This window comes from Sturnira hondurensis, unplaced genomic scaffold (assembly GCF_014824575.4).
Source record: "Sturnira hondurensis isolate 20B ecotype Veracruz unplaced genomic scaffold, ASM1482457v3 Scaffold0001872, whole genome shotgun sequence".
Taxonomy (NCBI): domain Eukaryota; kingdom Metazoa; phylum Chordata; class Mammalia; order Chiroptera; family Phyllostomidae; genus Sturnira; species Sturnira hondurensis.
In genome coordinates this window covers 33,558,789-33,578,333 of record NW_028074503.1, presented here as the reverse complement: position 1 = coordinate 33,578,333, position 19,545 = coordinate 33,558,789, and the positions used below count along the sequence as shown (strand labels likewise).

Below are 19,545 nucleotides of genomic sequence, written 5' to 3'. Positions count from 1 at the left end.
CCTCCGGATTGCACTAGGGACTGTGACTTGTGGTTGGAAATTCTGTGGTGCCTGCCAGACATGTGCTGAGCAGATATTATCCACAGATGCCCCAGCCTATTATTAGCTGGAAGTATTATATGGAAGCTCTAGACAGAGGGACTGTTCGTCGTGACAGGCCGCAGTCCCACAGAGGGTGACTTGGGCTGCAACTCTGCAGGGCACGAAGACACTCTGGTTATCACACATTAAATGGTTCAAGGTAGATGCTGCTGAACCAGCCAAGAATTGGTTCATCTTCTTTAAAGTCACTAAGTTTTACTCATTTCCCCCAAACCTTCTGCAGATTCCTTCCCATTTATTTCTTGATTAAAGCCCTTACAAAAAGATAGTTTACCTACATAGCGAAAAACATGACTGTGCATTATTTTGATGCCTGTTTTGGGTGGGTGGGGCAGGTAATAGTATTCCAAATTAGCAATATAACATTTTTAGCATAAATTTGTCTGTCATTGTTATTCATGGCATTCCCTACGCATACTTCGCAATATGTGCACATATTACAAAAGGAGATTTTAGCAGAAGCACTAAATGAATGGGGAAGAGGAGGAAGAGCAAGTTTTTGTTCTAATCTTTCTATGATATTTGTGGTTTATACTACATGAATTTATTTATTAAGTATGCAAAAAATATGAAACAAAGGGACTCCAGGTGAATTGATACTGTTCTAAAAGGAGTCCAGAAAAAGGAAGTAGGTAGGGTGGGGCAGAGACAACTGAGTGGATGGATAATGGTGGTCTTATTTAGTTTGGGTTGCTATAACAGATTACCATTGGCTCGGAGGCTTCAACAACACACATGCATTTCTGACAGTCCAAGAGCCTGGAAGTCTGACATTAGGGGCTGGCATGGCTGGGTTCTTGGTGAAGGCTCTCCTCTCGGCTCACAGGTGGCTGCCCCCCTCTTTGAGTCCTCACCTGGTCGAGAGGGAGCTGTTCCCTTCATCTCCTTACAAGGCACGAATGACATCATAGGGACTCACCCTTAAGACTTAACCTAACCCTAACTCCCAAATGCGCTGCCCACATGTACCATTACACTGTGGATTAGAGTTTCAACATATGTATTGGGGGCAGGGGAGACACAAACATTTGGTCCGTAGCAACCACTGAGTGCTTCCCAGACCCGAAGCCAGGACTCAAGTTTCCAGATGGGGAACGTCTACCAATGAACAAGATTAATTTCTCAAAACTATTTTAAAACGTACTCAATGCAATGAAATTTCAAACTCGCTATGTAAAAAAAAGAAAGAAGCAAGAATGACCCTGACATCAATTCTAACTCAATAATGAGTGAAATATGGATCTTTTCAGAATCACAACAGGGAAACCCAAAATGCCAGTGGAGTAGGTGGAAGCTACACTAACCTCCTCTCAGGACCAAACCAGAATTACAACTGAATTATAGAAAAATCATCCCAAATAACCAACTGGACTCTAGCTGGAGAGAAAAGGGCTTACAGAAGAAACCACTTCACCACCACAAGACTGGTAGGGAGTACAGAGACACGAGAGAGGGCTGGCTGGGCTCCCGCGTGTGGCAGCTAAAGTTCCGGAGAGACACCTGAGCAGCCATGGGTTCCCCCTGAAAAGTGTAGGATCTAACAGCAAGCTGGGCTCCCCTACCTAGAGCACCAGAACTAAAAAGGGAACCCCAATGACATCCAGCTGTGCAAAGCAGTAGGGTTTCTGTCTGCCAGAGAGAGACAGCTGGAGACTGAGAGCCTTTTACAGGGCCAACACCCAGAATGTTGTTCACAGCCACTTACCTGGGCTGCAGCAAAAGGATGACAAAGTGGACTAGGAGTGCTTGAGGACAGCCTGGGGCTGGGGGCCCCGGGGAGAGAGCTGAAAGGTCAGCCGCCAGGACCCCTGTGCTGACCCACTCCTCATACTGCAGGAGCCATCTTTCCGGGGCAGAGTGCACTTCTCCAAATGGCAGCAGCCTGAGAAGAAGCCAGAGCCCTGTCTTCAGGAATTACTCTGCCTCAGCCTGGGGAGCTTAAGCCTGGCTACCGAGGAGGCGAGCTGGAGGCTATTGCAGGGATCCATCCTAACGAAACCTGTTCATACGCAATGGAGGGAACAAGCACATACAATGGGACAAAGACAGTTTGTTCAATAAATAGTGTTGGAAAAATTGGGCAGATGCACACAGAAAAATGGAACTATACCACCTTCTTACACCATGTACAAGAATAAATTCAAAATGGACCAAAGACTTAAACATTAGACATGAAACCATAAAAATTCTAAAAGAAAACATAAGCAGTAAAGTCTCGGAATTGCTTGTAGCAGTATTTTATCTGACATATCTCCTCAGGCAGGGGACACAAAAGAAAAAATTAACAAATGGAGCTACATCAAACTAAAACTTTTTGCACAGCCAAGGAAGCTATCAACAAAATAAAAAGAAAACCCACCAAATGGGAGCACATATTCATCTATACATCTGACAAGGGATTAGTATCCAAAATCTCTAAAGACTTATAAAACTCAACACCAAAAAACAACAAAAAAAAAACTATCCAATTAAAAAATGGGCAAATAGGAACTTCTCCAAAGGGGACATCCAGATGGCCAATAGGCATACAAAAACATGCTCAACCTCACTAATCATCAGAGAAATGCAAATTAAAACCACAATGAGATATCACCTCACACCAGTCCGAATGGCCATCATCAGTAAATCAACAAACAACAAGTGCTGGTGAGAATGTGGAAAAGAGGGGACCCTTTTGCATTGTTGGTGGGAATGCAAATTGGTGCAGCTGTAATGGGTGTGGAAGAGGTTCAGGACAGGGTGAAGGCTGAGAAGCCCCAATCCCCCCACAGCTGTTGCTTGGGGTAGGGAGAAGTGGAGGCTAGCTCTTGAAAGTTCCTTTGCATATCAGTAATAGCTGGCTAGCTTTATAGGTGTGTTAAGTAGCTGTGGCAGTATGCTCAGAGCCAGGGAGATGGGCATGACTTGGACTGGTGAGGTAGCTGGAGGGGCTTGCTGTGCCTGAAGGAGAACAGGAAGACAATTCCGCTACATCATGGGGCCTCGCTTGCCCAGACTAACAACAGCAGTGGAGAAAAGTTGGTGTACAGAGTACACCAGAAACCAAACTACAAACACAGGTAGCCAACTGTGGGAGGAGTCGGAAATGGGGTTACTGAGAAGGAGCAGGGTAAGGATTTAAACTCAAGTGCAGGGCAGCACAACTGTGGGCTGAGAGGAACCATGCACCTGGGGAAGGAAAAGTCTCTTTGGGCCATGTGGCCTGGGAAGGAGAAGCAATCTTGGCCACTTGATTTAGAAAGGGGAAGAAAAGCAGGATGTAGTTTATAGTGAGGAAGGAGGCCAGGCAGCCTGGGGAGCTACAAAGGACTTCCTTTCAAGATCCTGTCCTTCTACACCTGGATTTTACCGGGACTGTTAAGAATTGTGCTTTCCTGAGTTTCACCGTGATCCAGAGTAATAGGACACATGCCTTCCTAGACTGTTAAAATGGAGGCTGATGGTCACGTAGCCCAGATCCTGGAGGAGAGCTGCTGCGTAGGGATGGTGACTTTGATCCAGAGAGACTGGAGAACTGTTTGTGCAGCTGGCTGAAGATGAGGATGTGGGAAAGTCACCCAGTTTCTGGCTCATGGCCTGGTGGGGAGCGTGGCGAGTGATATGTCTCGTGGGAAAGGAGGGCTCCAAGCTGAGGTGCCCGGAGCGCCCCCAGGGTTGAAATGTTGTGAATAAAGACTTACTCGTTCCAGCATTAATTGTTGGGCCTTTCACCAAGGCACTGTGTGAACGGGCCGGGGTCTGCTCGCTTAGTTTCAGTGACCTCTGCCACACAGCGACTGTGGAAAGTAGTACGGAGATGCGTCAAAAAATTAAAAATGGAACTACCTAATTACCCAGTAATTCTACCTCTGGGAATTTACCCGAAGAAACCCAAAACACGAATTTGAAAGAACATAAGCACCCTTACGATCATTGCAGCATTATTTACAATCACCAACATATGGACGCAGCCAAAGTGTCCCTCCGCAGATGAGTGGATAAAACAACTGTGGACATTTATACAAAGGAATACTACTTAGCCATAAAAAAGGAGGAAAATTTTATCCTTGCGACAGTATGGTTGGACCTGGAGAACATTACGTTAAGTGAAATAGGCCAGTCAGAGAAAGACAAATACAATATGATTTCACTCACATGTGGAATCTAATGAACAAAATGAAAGAACAAGCAAATAGAGACAGACTCATAGACAGCAGGCTGACATTTCTGGGGCAGGGGGCATTGTTTAGGGGGTGGAGGGATTGAGTAAAAAGGGAAAAGGACTCATGAACTTCAACAACAGAGTGGTGATTCTGGTGGGGGCAATAGAAGGGGAACAAATGGAGAGAATACAATTAAAAAGTAAATATGTACTTACATAGAGAAAGCTTCCACCTCCCCCCAAAAAGACTCACAATGATACAGAGAGATCTGATCGCATCAGAGGGGCTGTAGGAGGAGATTATCCAAGGCAATGAATGGTAAACAGGCTGAGAAGCTGAATGCCTCCAGAGTGCAAGAAAAATAGTCCAGAAGATTTAAAATGAAGGGAAGGCAGAGACTGGCTCTCTGGCTCTTTGGCTCACTTCCTCGAGGACGCCTGGGAGATCGGGCTGCAGCTGCCTAGTTTCCCAAAGGACGGTATTCTGGGTGGGAGAAGAAACTCTGGGCGCAGCCCACGATGGGGCTGGCCTGGCAGGGTTACGTTCCTTCGGGTGTCCTAGAGGGGGCAGGCTCACAGGCAGAAGCCTGCCATTCTTCCAAAATTGTGTAGCTTTTGTATCTTATGTTGTTTTAGTTTGTAAACTAATCCAATAGAAATAAGATATATAAAAACTAATGAAATGATAGGGGAACTTCTGAGTTAAAGAGTTTAACCTTAACTGATAGGCTTAACTAACTAATGCACGGGGAAAGCTGTTATTCCAAAGTTGCCTAGCTTTTGAGTAAAGAGTTCTTTCCTTTATCACCAAACCTTTGCCTCCAGAACTTTGTATAGATGGCGGTGGTGGGCAGCAGGGCCGCACCGGCTGTTTGGTAACAAACAACAGTTCAGGAAGCTGCTACTCATTGCCTTGCTGAATGAATTTCGGAAGTACCTCGACAAATTAATCTGCAAAGTAAGTGGGGAATGCATGAAGCAAGAACCCCTAATTTTCAAGAATGTCTTAGTTAGACATTAACTAAGAAAATAAACCCCAGCTCAAGCCTTAAAAATTTTCACTAAACAATTTCCTGGGATTTTATGTTTGGCCAGCTGACAGTAAGAAAATAAAACCAGAGGTAGTTTATTACTTACAAGATAATAATCATAATCCCTAGTGTTTTTGAGTACTGTATATGTTGAGAATTCTCGTAATTGCTTGTTATGCACGAACTCACTTAACCATCATCTCAATTCACTTAACCATCACTTAACCATTCACTCAACCATCTTATGGAAAGAGCACTGTTTTCTCCAGTTTACACTGAAAAGAAAGAAGCATAAAGAAGTACCACTTCTCACCTGTGGTTAGAGGACAAGTAAGTGTTAGAACCGGGACTTGGATGCAGATGTTCAAGGTCCTAGGCCGCCTATTTAGCCCCTAAGCTCTGTGGATCGTCCACCCCTGCCTTCCTTTCCTCACAGGGAGGCTGGTGGCTGTGACCCATTGCCAGGATCCAACCACGCTTCTGCAGGCAAACTCTCCAGCCAGTTCAGAGTCACCCCCAAACTTTAGGCATCTTAGTTCCTAGGTCTTAAAATTATGTTCTGTCTGCCTCTGACCCACTCAAAGCTTAGAGTGCAGTTTGAAGTAAACACCCTCCTGCTGTGTTGCCAGTCCATCTTCATTCCTCTGAACTCTCCGATCAATGACTGTGACCTTGAGTCTGTGTCCAGACCACTGGACTTGCCATTCATTCCTGATGTTCTTAAGGTTTAAACACCAGTGTGCAGAGGAAGCTAACCCAGACTGTTCTTGTGAATTGCTACACCCTCTGCAGCCGTGCAAAGGTAGCTGTAAACCACTTTTCCCAGAGCCCAGTTCTGCCCCAATGGGGGGGCTCCTTGTAGGAGGGGTGCTTAGCCCTTGGCTCCTTTATTCTGACTGTGGTTTTCTTGCTTCAGACAAATGAGCCCAATGCCTGCTTCCTGAGGATCAAGCTATAATAGGTCTTGCGATCCAAAGACCTACTGGAACAACAGCAAACAAATGGTTGTATGGAAACATGTTTATTTATCATATATTTGCAATTTCACATGAGTTAGACACATCTGTGTGATGCATAATGTTATAAAGTTACATAATATATATTTGTTTATTGTTCAATATTTTTTTCTGGGTTTTTATCTTAGAAGGGGATAGAAAAACACCTACTTGTCCTTCCTTATTAAAACAAATAAATGCACTTCCTTAGAAAGACACAACCAATCACCTGTCTCTCTCAATCACATTAAATAGACTTAGCAATAATAAAAAACTATATAAAATAATAAATAATACAATAGCACTTAGTGCTATAAAATAAACTAAGAGGGAGTACTAAATAATACAAGTTCCCATTTTAGGAGACCAGATAATTAATAGGGGTATAATGTTATGATTGACAGTTGTCTGGCCATTTCGGTGTTGACATTAAGTGCATTGTGTAGGCTGTTCAGGAAGACAGAATACATAGAAAAAGTCCCTAAATCGTTGGTGCTAATACCAATTCTGAGGCTTATAGCTCCCACTACAAAATCCCGTACAGACACAGAACCTTCCAACTTTACGGTGAGGCGAATCTGCCCAAGAAGAGGATGGTCCTGGTCGTTCTGTGCATTATAAAGAAGAGGAAAGGGTGATCTGCCACAAACTGTGGGCCTCCGTGGCCAGTTCTCCCTGAGACGATGGCCCCGGTGCCAGCAGTCGCTTCGGTGCCCTCCTCGTTGACATCCACGGTGGCTTGATGAAACACTTCGGACAGAAATAGATCATCCTCTTCGGACATCCCTAAGAAATTGGCCTGGCCCTTGACGAAGGCATCGTTCATGCCCATGCTTCTGAGAATGGATTTGAGTTCGTACTGCTCTTCTAATCTGAACTGTGGGAGGTACACCTCAACGTCATCCTCAGCCATCATGCTGATCCACGTGTTGAGTTTGTCGTACGTTATTTCACGTTCCAGCTACAAGTCCAAACATTAAAAAAAATAACCAGTGAGTGTTTAGGAAAGAAGGCAAACAACTTCTACGTGTAATGTCTAAAATCAGTGACGGCACAGTGGGCGATACAAAAATTTAAAAGATTGGTCAACTTGTGGCAAGAAGAGAAGATTAGGATGTGTATTTAAGGTTTTGAATGAAAGTTTCAGACATGCCACACTTACTATCAACTAATTCACACAAATCTGTAAATAATTGCACACCGTCCCCTAAGGTGTAGACATGTTCATCACAAAAGGTAGGTTTAGGCCCAAAAGTCTAGAACGCTTAAAGTTGGAATGGCTCACCAACTCCAGGCCAGATGACACGTTCGCAATTCCATCTGGAAGCAACAGGAACATGCTGACATCTCCAGCGTAAGGGAGCTCTAGAATCTGAGACTTCAGGTCTTCTATGTACCCAATGTGCAGTGTCTCGTGCAAGTACATCATCCGTACAGGCTTCTGCTGAGTCTGACGTGATTCAAGAGTAAAATAGGAAAGTTAATACTAAGACATCAAGAGATTTACAATTAGGCATAAAAGAGAAGAGGTTCTGCTTTTGTGTTTAAAAAAATCAACAAGATAAATTATTTGTATTCAGTACTCTGGCCTTATCATCCTTTTCAATATTACGCCCATTACAGACAAGAATAATGCCCTTAAAATATTTGCTTAGTTCCTATCATGGGCCAAGGACTCTGCTAAATCTCATCAAATCCTTACAACAACCTTTTGAGTTGGGTATTATTATTAACCAAGTTTTATTGATTAAAAAATGGAATTCATGGAACACACAGAAGGTTATAGCTAGTAAGTGGTAGAGCCTACATTTGAGTCTATGATTTAAGTACAGGGTCCATGGGTTTCACCATTACTCATATGACCTCATAAAACTACTGAGTGATACTCAGTAGCTTAAAAGACTCAATCAACTGTCTGATACCCATAACTTATAACTAGCATATCACATAGTGGCAATCAGTGAGTGGTCTCTAGTCATTGTTTCTCTGTCTTGTCTAAGACCCTACAATACACGTTGGGAAAATCTGCCACATCTCATACCGAGTTCACGTGGAAAGGATAAAGTCCATTTAATTTCTTCTCAAATGCAGTTTTCCATTTTCCTTTGAAGTAGACGGCATTCACCAGGACCATCCTGGTCTCTGAATCTACGGAACCTTCAGGTAACAAGTTTGGAATTTTACCTACAAAATAAGAATGACATATGTTTAGGTTTCATTCACGGCCATTCCACGCAAGGCTGAAAGAAAAAGTTCACGCGTCCTCTAGTTAGGTGCTTCGTTTTCACTTCCGCTTCTGTTCATCTTTGCTTTTCCTGCCTCTTTTGTGGTGGCAGTGTGTCGGCATCTTACAATAGTGGTTTGAAAATCCAGAATGGAAATGAAGAAGTGAGATGAATAGTCAACTGCTTTCAAAGGAGCAAAAATCTTTCTAAATTCTGTAGAACCTGGTCCATGTGCTTTTTTTTTTCATTATGAGAGTTAAGACACCAAGACACAAAACTATTGCTTGAAATGGTGTTTTAATCCCAGAAGTTAAGAAAATCTTTTTTTTTTTTGTCCATGGTGGACCAAGTGTCACAGTTATTTCAATACCAATATTTCCTGTGTTTGAAAACAGCTGCCATCTCTCACATTCTTTACTAATGAGATATGCAAAATCCAATTACTTGAGTACTGAACATATGTCTTCTATTAGTAGACCTCAATTAAAACACCACTGAGCTAAACAAGAATAAGGTTGCATTAACCAAAATAACTAAGTTTGAATGAATTTTAAGGGATTAAGGGCTAAGTTCAAGGATGGTTTAAAAAATAGACCAGAGTTTTCTAAGTGGAAAGAAGAACAGCAAACATGTCCTTGGTTTTACCTTTGGTTTGTGTCTCGACCCAGAAATTAATCTTTTTTCTGGCTCCTTCAGCACATTCTAGGAAGTCGACCTCCTGGGGTTCTGCGGAGTAATATTTCTTAGAGAGCTGCACGTATTCCTTTAAAGCAAGAAAAGTGCAGGAGGTTACGTAGAAAGTCTACTGAACATGCCTTGATGTGAGTGTAAATTATGGGCTTCCTGTCAAGACCGAGGCATCTGAGGTCAGGGCAGGGGTGGAAGCTGGATAGTGTGTTGAAAGAGGAGATGGTGCAGATTATACACCCTCAGTGGACCCCCTGCCCTACCCAGAAGCTCCAACTCTCTTTGCCCCCCCTCCCCCCGCCCCCCACCAGCATGCTTCTCATTATAGACGCTAAGTCAGAGGGAGCTGGCTGCAGGGAGTGGCTCTGGGAGTCAGTTCTGTTCCTCTGGACTTACATATGCAAGCCTGCAAGCGGAGCTTTTGCAGCAGCACCAACAGGGGAAGCACAGGGTCAGCTGCCAGGACCAGGACCCTAGGGGGCCTTAGGGAGCCCTGTGCAATTCTGACTCTCCCAGTGGGTGTGAATTTTAGACAACAGCTTTGAAAGTGACCTCACTGCAGGTTCAGGGCCCTGCCGTTTCCTTGACAGGGATTACTTACTTTCCTGAATCTCGCAGACTTCTCTCCGAACAGCTTATTGACACTTTCCAATATGTAACCCTCCATGGGTGTGTTGATGGCAGAGATGAGACTGCTGAAGCCGGAGTGGATTGTATCTTCAGCCTGTGCCTTGAACAGAAGGGAGGAATCGTCTTTATGTGACATGGGAAGGTATTTCTCAGGCAATGGCATTTTTCCCTATGCAACAATAAAGTGCTGTATTACTATATGCTTTTTTCTGATACTTTAGAGGAATCTCTGAGGAAATACTTTTGATGTGGATACCATGCAGAACTAATGAGGTAATGTTTTATTTGCTTCATATTTCACCTATGGATTGGATTTGACCACGAAGTAGCCGACATCCTAGAGGAAAGTGAAACTCCTGTTACCGTCTCCTAAACTTAAAGGTCTCTAAGGAACTTTTATTGTATTAAAATGTTCCTTTACAAATGTTCTTTAAAAATGTATATAACTTTGAAAAGGACTTCTTTTATAATGAAGGAATAGTCAAGGCAGTGGGAAACACGGGTTTTAGAAAACCACAAAAGCGAATGGGAACTCCAGTCTATAGCCTACTGTTTGTGAACACAGTGCCAGACGTAGGGCTCAGTCACAGCTGAAGACAGAGCCCTGCAGATGACTGCCAGCTGTCTCCAGACACCTGGTGGATGTCTACATATGGGCCCTCTCCACCTCCACCTCCGCTAGCCCATAATCCCCTGGGTAACAGCTGGATGAAGCATCAGTGGTCCCAAGAAGGAAGCTACAGGAGACACCCTCCCATAACCTTACTCAGGAGGGTAATTATGGGAGGTGTTCCCAGGAGAAGCATACCTATGTCCAGTTCCTATAATTTAGCTGGATAGCTGGTATTTAAGAAATGCAGTATTGAGAAAACATAATGCTACTTGAGACAGATAGATAGACAGCCAGAAAGATAGATAATAAATGGATAGACAAAGGGCTATGGGAGGGGTATCTAAAGGTCATTGGCCTCTCAGGAAGTCATTGAGCCCGACTTTCTCCATTCCTCAGCTACTTGTCACTCCTTACCCCACCCCGGAAGTCTGCATTCATGCAGGTATACTCCAGGAGTCCCCTCTGCCACGGTTTTAGAATAAATTACACAGACCCAACTAGCGGCAGAGGGCTGTGACGGAATTTTGAAAGCATCTTGGCCTAGAAGTCAGGACATCCGGGTTCTGCTCTGGCTTTGTGCTTTCTTAGTGGTGGAGCCACAGAATATTTACTTAAGGGCTGGGAACCTTCGTTTTTCTTTCTGAGAATGGGGGAAGTTGTATTGGGTTCCCTCTCAGTATAATGTTGTGATTTCAAGGCAAAGAGATTCTAGAAATTTAAAAAATAAATAAATAAATAAATAAATATGAGTGAATAAGTCCAATACCTTCAAAATAGCGTCAGGATAAGTGACTCTCTGGATCTGCTGCGTGAATTCACAACCAGTGATGTTCTCTGGACTCATTGTGGTGACTTCCTGGACTCCAATGTTGTTAAACTGAAGCACCTACAGTGGGAATTAGAGGCAATGGTTATACATCCCCACTAAATTACTTAACTTTGAAATTGCTGTCACCAGGTACCGCTTAGAAGTTCTATGTCCAGTGCTTTGCCATTGTGTATGGGGTACAAGCATAGGTACTTTTTCTATGTAATATGTAAGTGTCAGCCAACTGAAATTTCCCTCACAGCAATCAGTATGAGGTATTTATACTAATCTATACACTAGCCATTAGTCTCTAGGCTCAGAGAGCTTAAATGCCTTCACTCACAGACCTCACTAAAGTGGCAAAGCCACCAAACACAGATAGGAGGTCTTTTCCCCAAATCTTGTGCTTCCCCCTCCAAGCCAAAAATCTTCTCCTCTTGATTTTAAGTAGGAAAATGACTAAATTTGCTTTAAAGATTTTATTTATCCATTTCTAGATAGGAGAAGGGAGGGAGAGAAACCTCAATGTGTGGTTGCTACTCAAGTGCCCCCACTGAGGACCTGGCCCACAACCCAGCCATGTGCCCTGACTGGGAATCCAACTGGCAGTCCTTTGGTTCCCAGGCTGGCACTAAACCACTGAGCCACACCAGCCAGGGCTGCTTTGGGATTTTAAATTGTGTACATGTAGCAGAGTTACAAGAAAACATTATAAAATGTTTGCATAGTCTCACATGCTCTAGCCCTTTCCAGAGAAAGAAAAGGTTTATTGTGCCCAGCATGAGTAATAAGCTACTTTATTTAATGTCAGCCACCTAGAGTGCTTCATTTAGCATTTGCCCTCAAAATAGATTGCTTCTGAGTGCTAGTGATTTCTTTACATTTAAAAAACTAAGACCCTGATGGTTTCTGAAGTTTTAGTGCAGGTCACTGTCTTTTTTTTTTTTCCAAGGCAAAAAAATACAAAGGAAGGAAGGTTGCAAAATATTGCTGGTGTCAGGGTTGAACAACTGAGTATTGTTGTAAGTCTCGGTGTTTAAACTGCCACAGATGTGAGGAGTGATGCATCCAGCCCTTTCCTCCTGCGAGACATTGGCCAACATTCTCTTCTTCAAAAAGACCCATCCTTAATGGGTCCCCTTGGGCCTGGGAAGGACACACATGCACTGAGGTGCAATGCTCATGGGAGACCTGAAAGTAGCCAGCAGCATTTTGGTGTGACCGAAAGTACAACGCGTGCCTGTAAGAAACCAGAGCTATCCAATGGTCACGTTTGTGTGCGTGTGTACAGGAAAGAATTTTAATTATAGGGTGACCTCGTCTGTGTCTCTGACCTAGGAAATAACAGGATCATGAGTCTCTTCAATGTGTTGAATTCATCTCCTAGGAATATTGCGGTGTGCAGTTGAACTAGTCCAGTGTAATTTCAGGACCCTGGACTCAGCAAAAGGGTCCCCTGACTGAGCTTACGTCATTTCCCGGAAGGAGGCCAGCTGCCCACACCCTGTCCATCTTGATTTCAAAAACTGACCATCAGGTCAGGCCTCATTTTGTTGACATGATCTCAAGGGGTTGACTACATGGGTGAGTCAATGTTGCTCTCTGTGCCTCTCCAAGAGCATAGCCACCACAGCCCTGGAACATTCTCTTCTCTTTGTGACACTCTCTTAAAACCATTAGGAGGAATTCTCCCCATGAATGGGGCACGAACACTGCACACTGGCTGAGCAATGGAAGGGGTCTGAGCTGGTAATGAGGGTGGCTTAGGAGGCCTGGGAAAAGCATTTCCCTCACAAGGCCCACCTTCCTGCCTGCAAAATGGCACTTGTCTTAAAACCAAAAGATATAAGGCATGTAAGACACTTTAAAAACCTAAACATTATATTATTACAATGCAAGGTGTGGTCACTATTCATCACTTCCAGCCCTGCAGTCTAAGATGCTCTGATAAGCTTCTGCTGTCTCCAGTTGGTGGTTTGTCATCTGGCTCTTTGGCAGATTTGAATCTAAGGAACTTGTGTCCTAAGAGCAGCACAGGTGACATTGCCACAGCTCTGGGCGGGTGATGAAGGCTGACCTTGAGATAGTCAAGGTATGTTGAGCACACAATGAGAGCAATCCTCAGCTCAGTTCAGGAGTCATGCAGCCCTCGTGTGGAGCTTCCACAGAGACTCACCCTGGCTATCTGGTCTGCGGTGTTGCCTCTGGCCCCCATGTAGACCATGACCATGGTGGATGAGATGCCCCACGGGGAGAAGAAGAGGTTCTGGGTGGGGCTTGTATTTGCCAGATGCTTGAAGAAGTTGATGGCAAAGATGGTGTTTGCCACATAAATGTCTTCCATCATGTCAACCTAGAAGGAAAGTAAGAAAGAAATTACAGCTCCAAAAGATAAGACAACATTTTGGGTGATGTCAGCAGAGGGGTAGAGGCCGTACCCTGCCTAGTCCTGCCTAGTACCCTGCCTAGGGCAAGAGTTTCCTCTCTTTTCTTCCTTCATGGGACAACACGAAGTACAGCAGGAACAGCATTCGGGTCATGTGACCTGTGTAGCCACATGGTACAAAGCTGTGCCATCACCATCTTAAATTTTCAATAATTTTTTACAAGTTCTACATACTCTGTTTACATTGGATTCTGCAAGCTATGTAGCCAAACCTGAGATATAGTGAACAGTTACACAAGACATAGTGATACTTCATATAATAAAAATGATAATACCAACAACAGCATAAATAGTGTTTACTGAATTCTTACTACACAAGAGAGGCTGTTCGAATCACTTTACCTGTACTTTTTGTCCTTACTGAAACCTCTGAGGAAGGCACTGCTAATCCCTCCTGTACAAAGGAAGAAACTGCTACACAGAACAGATGAGAAGAGTGACCAATGTCACTTGTCTACGGGCCAGACTGGGAATTGAAGCCAGGTCAGTGGCCCCCCAGGGTCACGCTTTCAACCTCTATGCAGCACCCGCAAACACACACCACACACACAGGCGAATCCACACATATTCAAACGTATCCCACAGGCACAGACACTCGTGTTGGCCCCAGTTGAAATGTCCTGCTTCTGGAAATGGCTTAGACTCCCTGTTTGAGGGTTGGAATTTTCAGAGTCCCACCTCCCACACCTGCCCCCTCCACACACACATGCACACACAGCACAGCCTTGCCACAGAAGAGCTTCTTGTGCTGAGAAGTTCATTTCTTGGGATGCTGGCAAGCTCCCTTCCTTTCCTGCCACATGCTACCAGGAAAGCCAGTACCAGGTAGCACCATAAGACTGATCCTGGGTATGTCTCTCTCTCTCTCTCTCTCTCTCTCTCTCTCACACACACACACACACACACACACACACCAGATCACCGGTCTGAACAAAAATGGCAGACACACCTCCCATGGCCAAAGGCTTCACCTGCAGCCAAATGCTTGGACACACCCAGGTGGGTGGAGGGATCTCTTGGCCCTTCCTCTCTGCATGTTATGCTTTCAATAGTGGCTTATAACACACCCACATTTACCGGAGTATACAAATAACACCAAACAACACTGACACTCATCATTCCACAGCAAACCTTCTTGTGAAGGCGGTTTCCCGGGCTGGGGAGGAACTGGGAGGAACCTGGGTGCCCCCCCACCCGCCCCTCCCGGGCTGAGGCACGCCCTGAGCCCTCATCATGGCTCACTGGGCACAGCTTCCCACAGGGCCGACCAGTACCTCTCCGCCTCATTTGTGGGTGTCTTAGGTGAACACGTGGGTCATGAGCATTTCTTTTTAAGAAAGTGATTGCAATTTGCATCAAGCTTTCTCCTATGAAAAACCACCCTATTGTATTTTATCAAGACAAAATAGTAACTTAAGTAAAACTTCTCTTGAAACTTTCTCACAGCTTCTCATTTGATCTTCACAAGATCTCTACGAGATAGATACTGTTATCTTCATCAAAAGTGTAGGTTCTACTCCGACACTCAGAGAGGTTAACTAACTTGTATAAGGTCAGTGTGGATGTAATGGTTCCGGGCTCAAGCCCAGGTCTGCTTTGGAAAGCCACTCTACCCAATGCCCCACACTGCCCCACCTGCTGGTGTTGAACTTGACTCTGATGTGTAAGAGGTACGCATGTTACTAGTTTGAGAAATGCTAGAAAAATAAAATAAAAAGAGGAAGATTGCAAGTTTTTAATGCTCCTAGAAGGCTTTTTAAGTTTTAAAAAAAATACTACATTTTTTTCCTCTTGCTTCATCACTGAGATTAGGTTAACTTGAGTGGCTCAGAAAGTTGTTCCCTCTCACTTCTACTGATTTTAAATGGTCTTTTTATTTCTTTAAAGATTTCCTTTATTTATCTTTAGAGGGGAAGGGAAGGAGAGAAACATCAATGTATGGTTGCCTCTCGTGAGTCCCCTGCTGGGAACTAGCCTGCAACCCAGGCATGCGCCCTGAATGGGAACTGAACCGCGATCGTGTGGTTCGCAGGCCCACGCTCAATCCACTGAGCTACACCAGCCAGGGTTTAAGTGGTCTTTTTAATTAATTAGTCTTATTCAGAAAATATTTTTTGTAAAACATCTCAATGTTTTGGAAACAAACTGAGAATTAATAAATAAAATATTTCTGTATTCCCACTTGAAAAAAAAATCGGAATCAGAACAGTAAATGCAGGCTTCTTTCACAGCTTACTCTTCACAATAACCTGCATCGTCAGCCAGCTGGACACCAACAGAATGGAAGGTCAGGACCAACCAGCAGATGGGACTTCTAGTGCCAAGTGAGGGTTTCAGGTGACTTTACACAGGAAAAAAAAGAAGATAGGGACAAAATTAAATTGTCCCACATGCATTTACGTCTTTTAAAAATAATCTAAATTTCCTTTTTAAACCAATAAGATACAATTACCATATTTTTCAGACCATAAGGTGCACCTAGGTTTTAGAGGAGGAAAATAGGGAAAAGAATTTTGAAGCAAAAAAACATGGTAAAATATATAATAACATCAATAACCTAATATTTCACCAATGTAAATGTAAACAGAACTCAACAGCAGCATTAGCAACCATCATTCCTCCCAAATTTGGGGGGAAGAAAGTGCGTCTTCCAGTCCAAAACATACGGTAACTGCATTTAACATGAAAAATACTTGATGTCTATATTGCAGTTACCAAATTTCTTCAACTAGTTGTTTTATTTAATTTTCGCAATCACTCACCCAGTAAAGCCTAGTGGCCCCTGTCATACAGATGAAATGGTGGAGGTGGACATTGCACCCTTAATTATTTTCAAAGCTCTACTGAACCTCAGCCTTTGATTGAAAGTCTAGGGCTTTTCCTACCCACCTTCCAGATGAGGTTTAAGAAGTTTATAGCTTTAGGAATCTAATATATGGTGACAGAAGGTGGTTTGGATTTGGGTGGTGGTCACACAGTACCATACGCAGATCTTGTAACATCGAAATGTGCACTGGAAACCTATATGATTCTGTTAACCAATGTCATCCCGATACACTTAATAAACATTTTTTAAAAAACAAGAAATCTCTAAAGGCATCTGTATACAGTGTCCCCTAACCTGCAGACACATCCGTGGCTTACATTTGAGTTGGAATCTGCCCAACATAATGTGAAGTTGAAGTCACAGAGTAGACATTGAATAGCATGATCGCCCAGAACAGGTAGCACCTGTCATGAGTCTAATGAGAGTCAGTTACACACCTTCACTAACCCAAATGTTATACTCGTAATTACTGTTTGCTACGATACTGTTTGCTAGAAGAATGGGTGGGAAGCACACTCAGGGCTGGGCTCCTTGGTGTGTGTGGCAGTTCCTGCTGCACAAGTTGACAGCTGTGCCACTGAAACTTGGCTCAGGCAGCAAAGGACTCGGGAGGGGCCCCCAGGGTCCTCACCTCCCTGGCACTCCATGTTAGATTTGAATTTGCTGTGCCGTTTAAACCAAATTGTTTGTAACTACACAATGCAAATAATTTGATATTGACCACAGAAATCAATGAGAAAGAAGAGAAAACAGTAAGTCCAAGGAAACTTTCTGTCCAAAATGACCAATTTTCCAATCCCTACCCCCACCACACACACACACACACATGCACGCGCGCGCACACACACACACACACACACACACAATGAAAAGCAATTTCTGGTATTTGATGACTTTCATAGTGAATAATTGTCTATTATGGAGCACTAAATTATTTATTGAACTATCATTTCACTCAATGCAACAAGAAGTTTGGCTGATTTTTCCCTTTCACTAAATTCACCAGTTAACTAAATTCAACACGCATATTCTGGTATTGAACTGACCTAAACCAGAAAACTGCTTAATTTCTGATTATTTTAGAAAAAAACTCAGCCAACTTGTTTTAATATTTGTATTCAGTGGATAAATTATTTTTCATTGCTTAAAATAATATATTTCAAATATCCTAGCTGTTCCCATTAAATTCAGTGTCAAAACACTAGCTAGTAAAGAATATACACATTCTAACCTCTTCAATAAAACTAATATCAAGACTCTAATGTACATTTTGTTTTGGTTATTGTTGTTAAAGATTTGGTTAAGTATTCAGGCACTTGCTGGCTTCTGAGATTCAAAATTAAGTCTTGCTATATTCATTTAATTCAAATCTTGAGCTAAAATATATCCAGTCAAACAACTAAAGAAGAAAACACCACTAAATGTTTACTTACCCTCTAAAAATATCATGCACTTGACATTTCATTAGTAAGAAAAGAACCACACTGTATTGGTAAGAGCAGTGAAGAAGGAGGAAAAGCAATGAGGCCTAGGGACAGCCACAGAAATCTCTGAAATACCTGGTTGTCGCCGAGTTGCTCTCTGACTGGAAACACGCCCGTGGAGTGTTGTCAGAGTTCACACACAGTGATGACTGGTTTTATAAAGCTTGGCCCCTCCCACGGGGCATTTTTTTTCTCTCTCTTTCTAATCTGAAAGCTTTGAGTGATTCAACATTTTAGTCAGAAAGGCATCACTAGAATAGAAATGCCTGTTTGCTAGGGAACCATTTGAGAAATTTTGGGGATAGTGATGTCACTCAGAAACTTATGAATTTAGTAATTTCTACATATGCCTGTTGAAATGGGCTGAAGGCTGTCCACCCCACCTGCACTCAAAGATATTACTGAATTCTACAACATCTCTAGTGTCTTTTAGACAGGGTTGCCCGTGGGCCTTTTTCAATACACAAAAGTATTGGATTCCTTTTTCTCTTTTGATTCTAGCAACCCCCAAGGGACCCTTTGGTCATGGAAAGAGAAAGAAAACATTTTTCTTTGAAATTCTCTACTTTAAAATCTTCCATTTTTCTCAAGCTATAATTTCCTGAATAATTCCGGGTCCCACCCTAATCTCCTGTCACCAGCCACACCCAAAGTTCTTTGCTTTTGACCTTTTTTAGAACATGGATCTTATCTTACTGAACAGTGAAAATCCAAAGTGTACTTTAAGTGGATATTTAACTCTAGGTAAATCATAGGTGTGTTGATTGAAAATTGTGATGTTGAAAACTTCCATAAGAAAATTGCTAGATTTTTTGTAGACACAATCAAAGAAATTTGAGGAATAAAAGTAAATAAATAATATGAATGGAAATGTAATCTGAGTCTGAAAATATTCGTGTCATTAGAGCTTACGGAAAAGTGTTCGCAACACATCATAAATATGGCTTCACTTCTCTTCCCTTTGCTTTTCTGTTCAGCCAACCCCCAAGGACAGGATGAAGAGAAGTAAGTGCACCAGGCTTCTTCTCAACCAGTGTGGGAAGCTCCACGCCTGCGTGTGGCGGGCTCGCTTGACAATCAGAGGTGTCAGTGAAGCCAGGACTGTGGAATTGAGTACTGGGCGATTGTCTCAGCTTGGCTGTGATCCACGGAGCCAGCTTTGTCCTAATCTTCTCTTGCTTCCATGAGTTTCTGGTCAAAAATATGTGGGGTTACTTAACCCAAACCTCTCATTATTACTGGAGGGACAATGGCAAAGAGGTGTTCTTCAGAACTTTGTCTAACTGTCAAAAGCCAAATTACAGTCATGTGTCTCTTTAATGATGAGGGTAAGATCTAAGAAACGCATCACTGGGCGATTTCATCATTGAGCAAACACCACAGAGCACACTACACAAACCTAGAGGGTAGAGCCTGCCACACACCTCGCTGGGGTGGTATAGCCTACTGCGTCTCTACTACACACCTGTGCAAAGAAGCCCGGGATCAAATCGAGCAGAAGAGAAAATGATGCCATCAGGAAACATGGGGTGTGTGAGGTCGCTGTGATGTAACAC

The 19,545-nt window shown here is 43.2% G+C and overlaps 1 protein-coding gene across 2 annotated transcripts; it reads right to left on the bottom strand.

The window, feature by feature from the left end:
* Positions 1 to 6,283: 6,283 nt before the first annotated feature.
* Positions 6,284 to 18,099, bottom strand: SERPINB2 (serpin family B member 2). Of its 2 annotated transcripts, none has more exons than XM_037035527.1 (8): positions 18,065 to 18,099; positions 13,409 to 13,585; positions 11,191 to 11,310; positions 9,783 to 9,911; positions 9,140 to 9,257; positions 8,311 to 8,453; positions 7,555 to 7,719; positions 6,284 to 7,230 (listed from the first exon to the last, which is right to left on the bottom strand). In XM_037035527.1, the coding sequence occupies exons 2-8, from the start codon at positions 13,577 to 13,579 to the stop codon at positions 6,832 to 6,834; spliced, it is 1,245 nt and encodes a 414-aa protein (XP_036891422.1). In that variant the 5' UTR covers positions 13,580 to 13,585; positions 18,065 to 18,099; the 3' UTR covers positions 6,284 to 6,831. The 2 variants fall into 2 exon arrangements, with proteins under 2 accessions (XP_036891422.1, XP_036891431.1); XM_037035536.1 differs by lacking the exon at positions 18,065 to 18,099 and adding an exon at positions 17,939 to 18,021.
* Between the last annotated feature and the right edge of the window lie 1,446 nt (positions 18,100 to 19,545).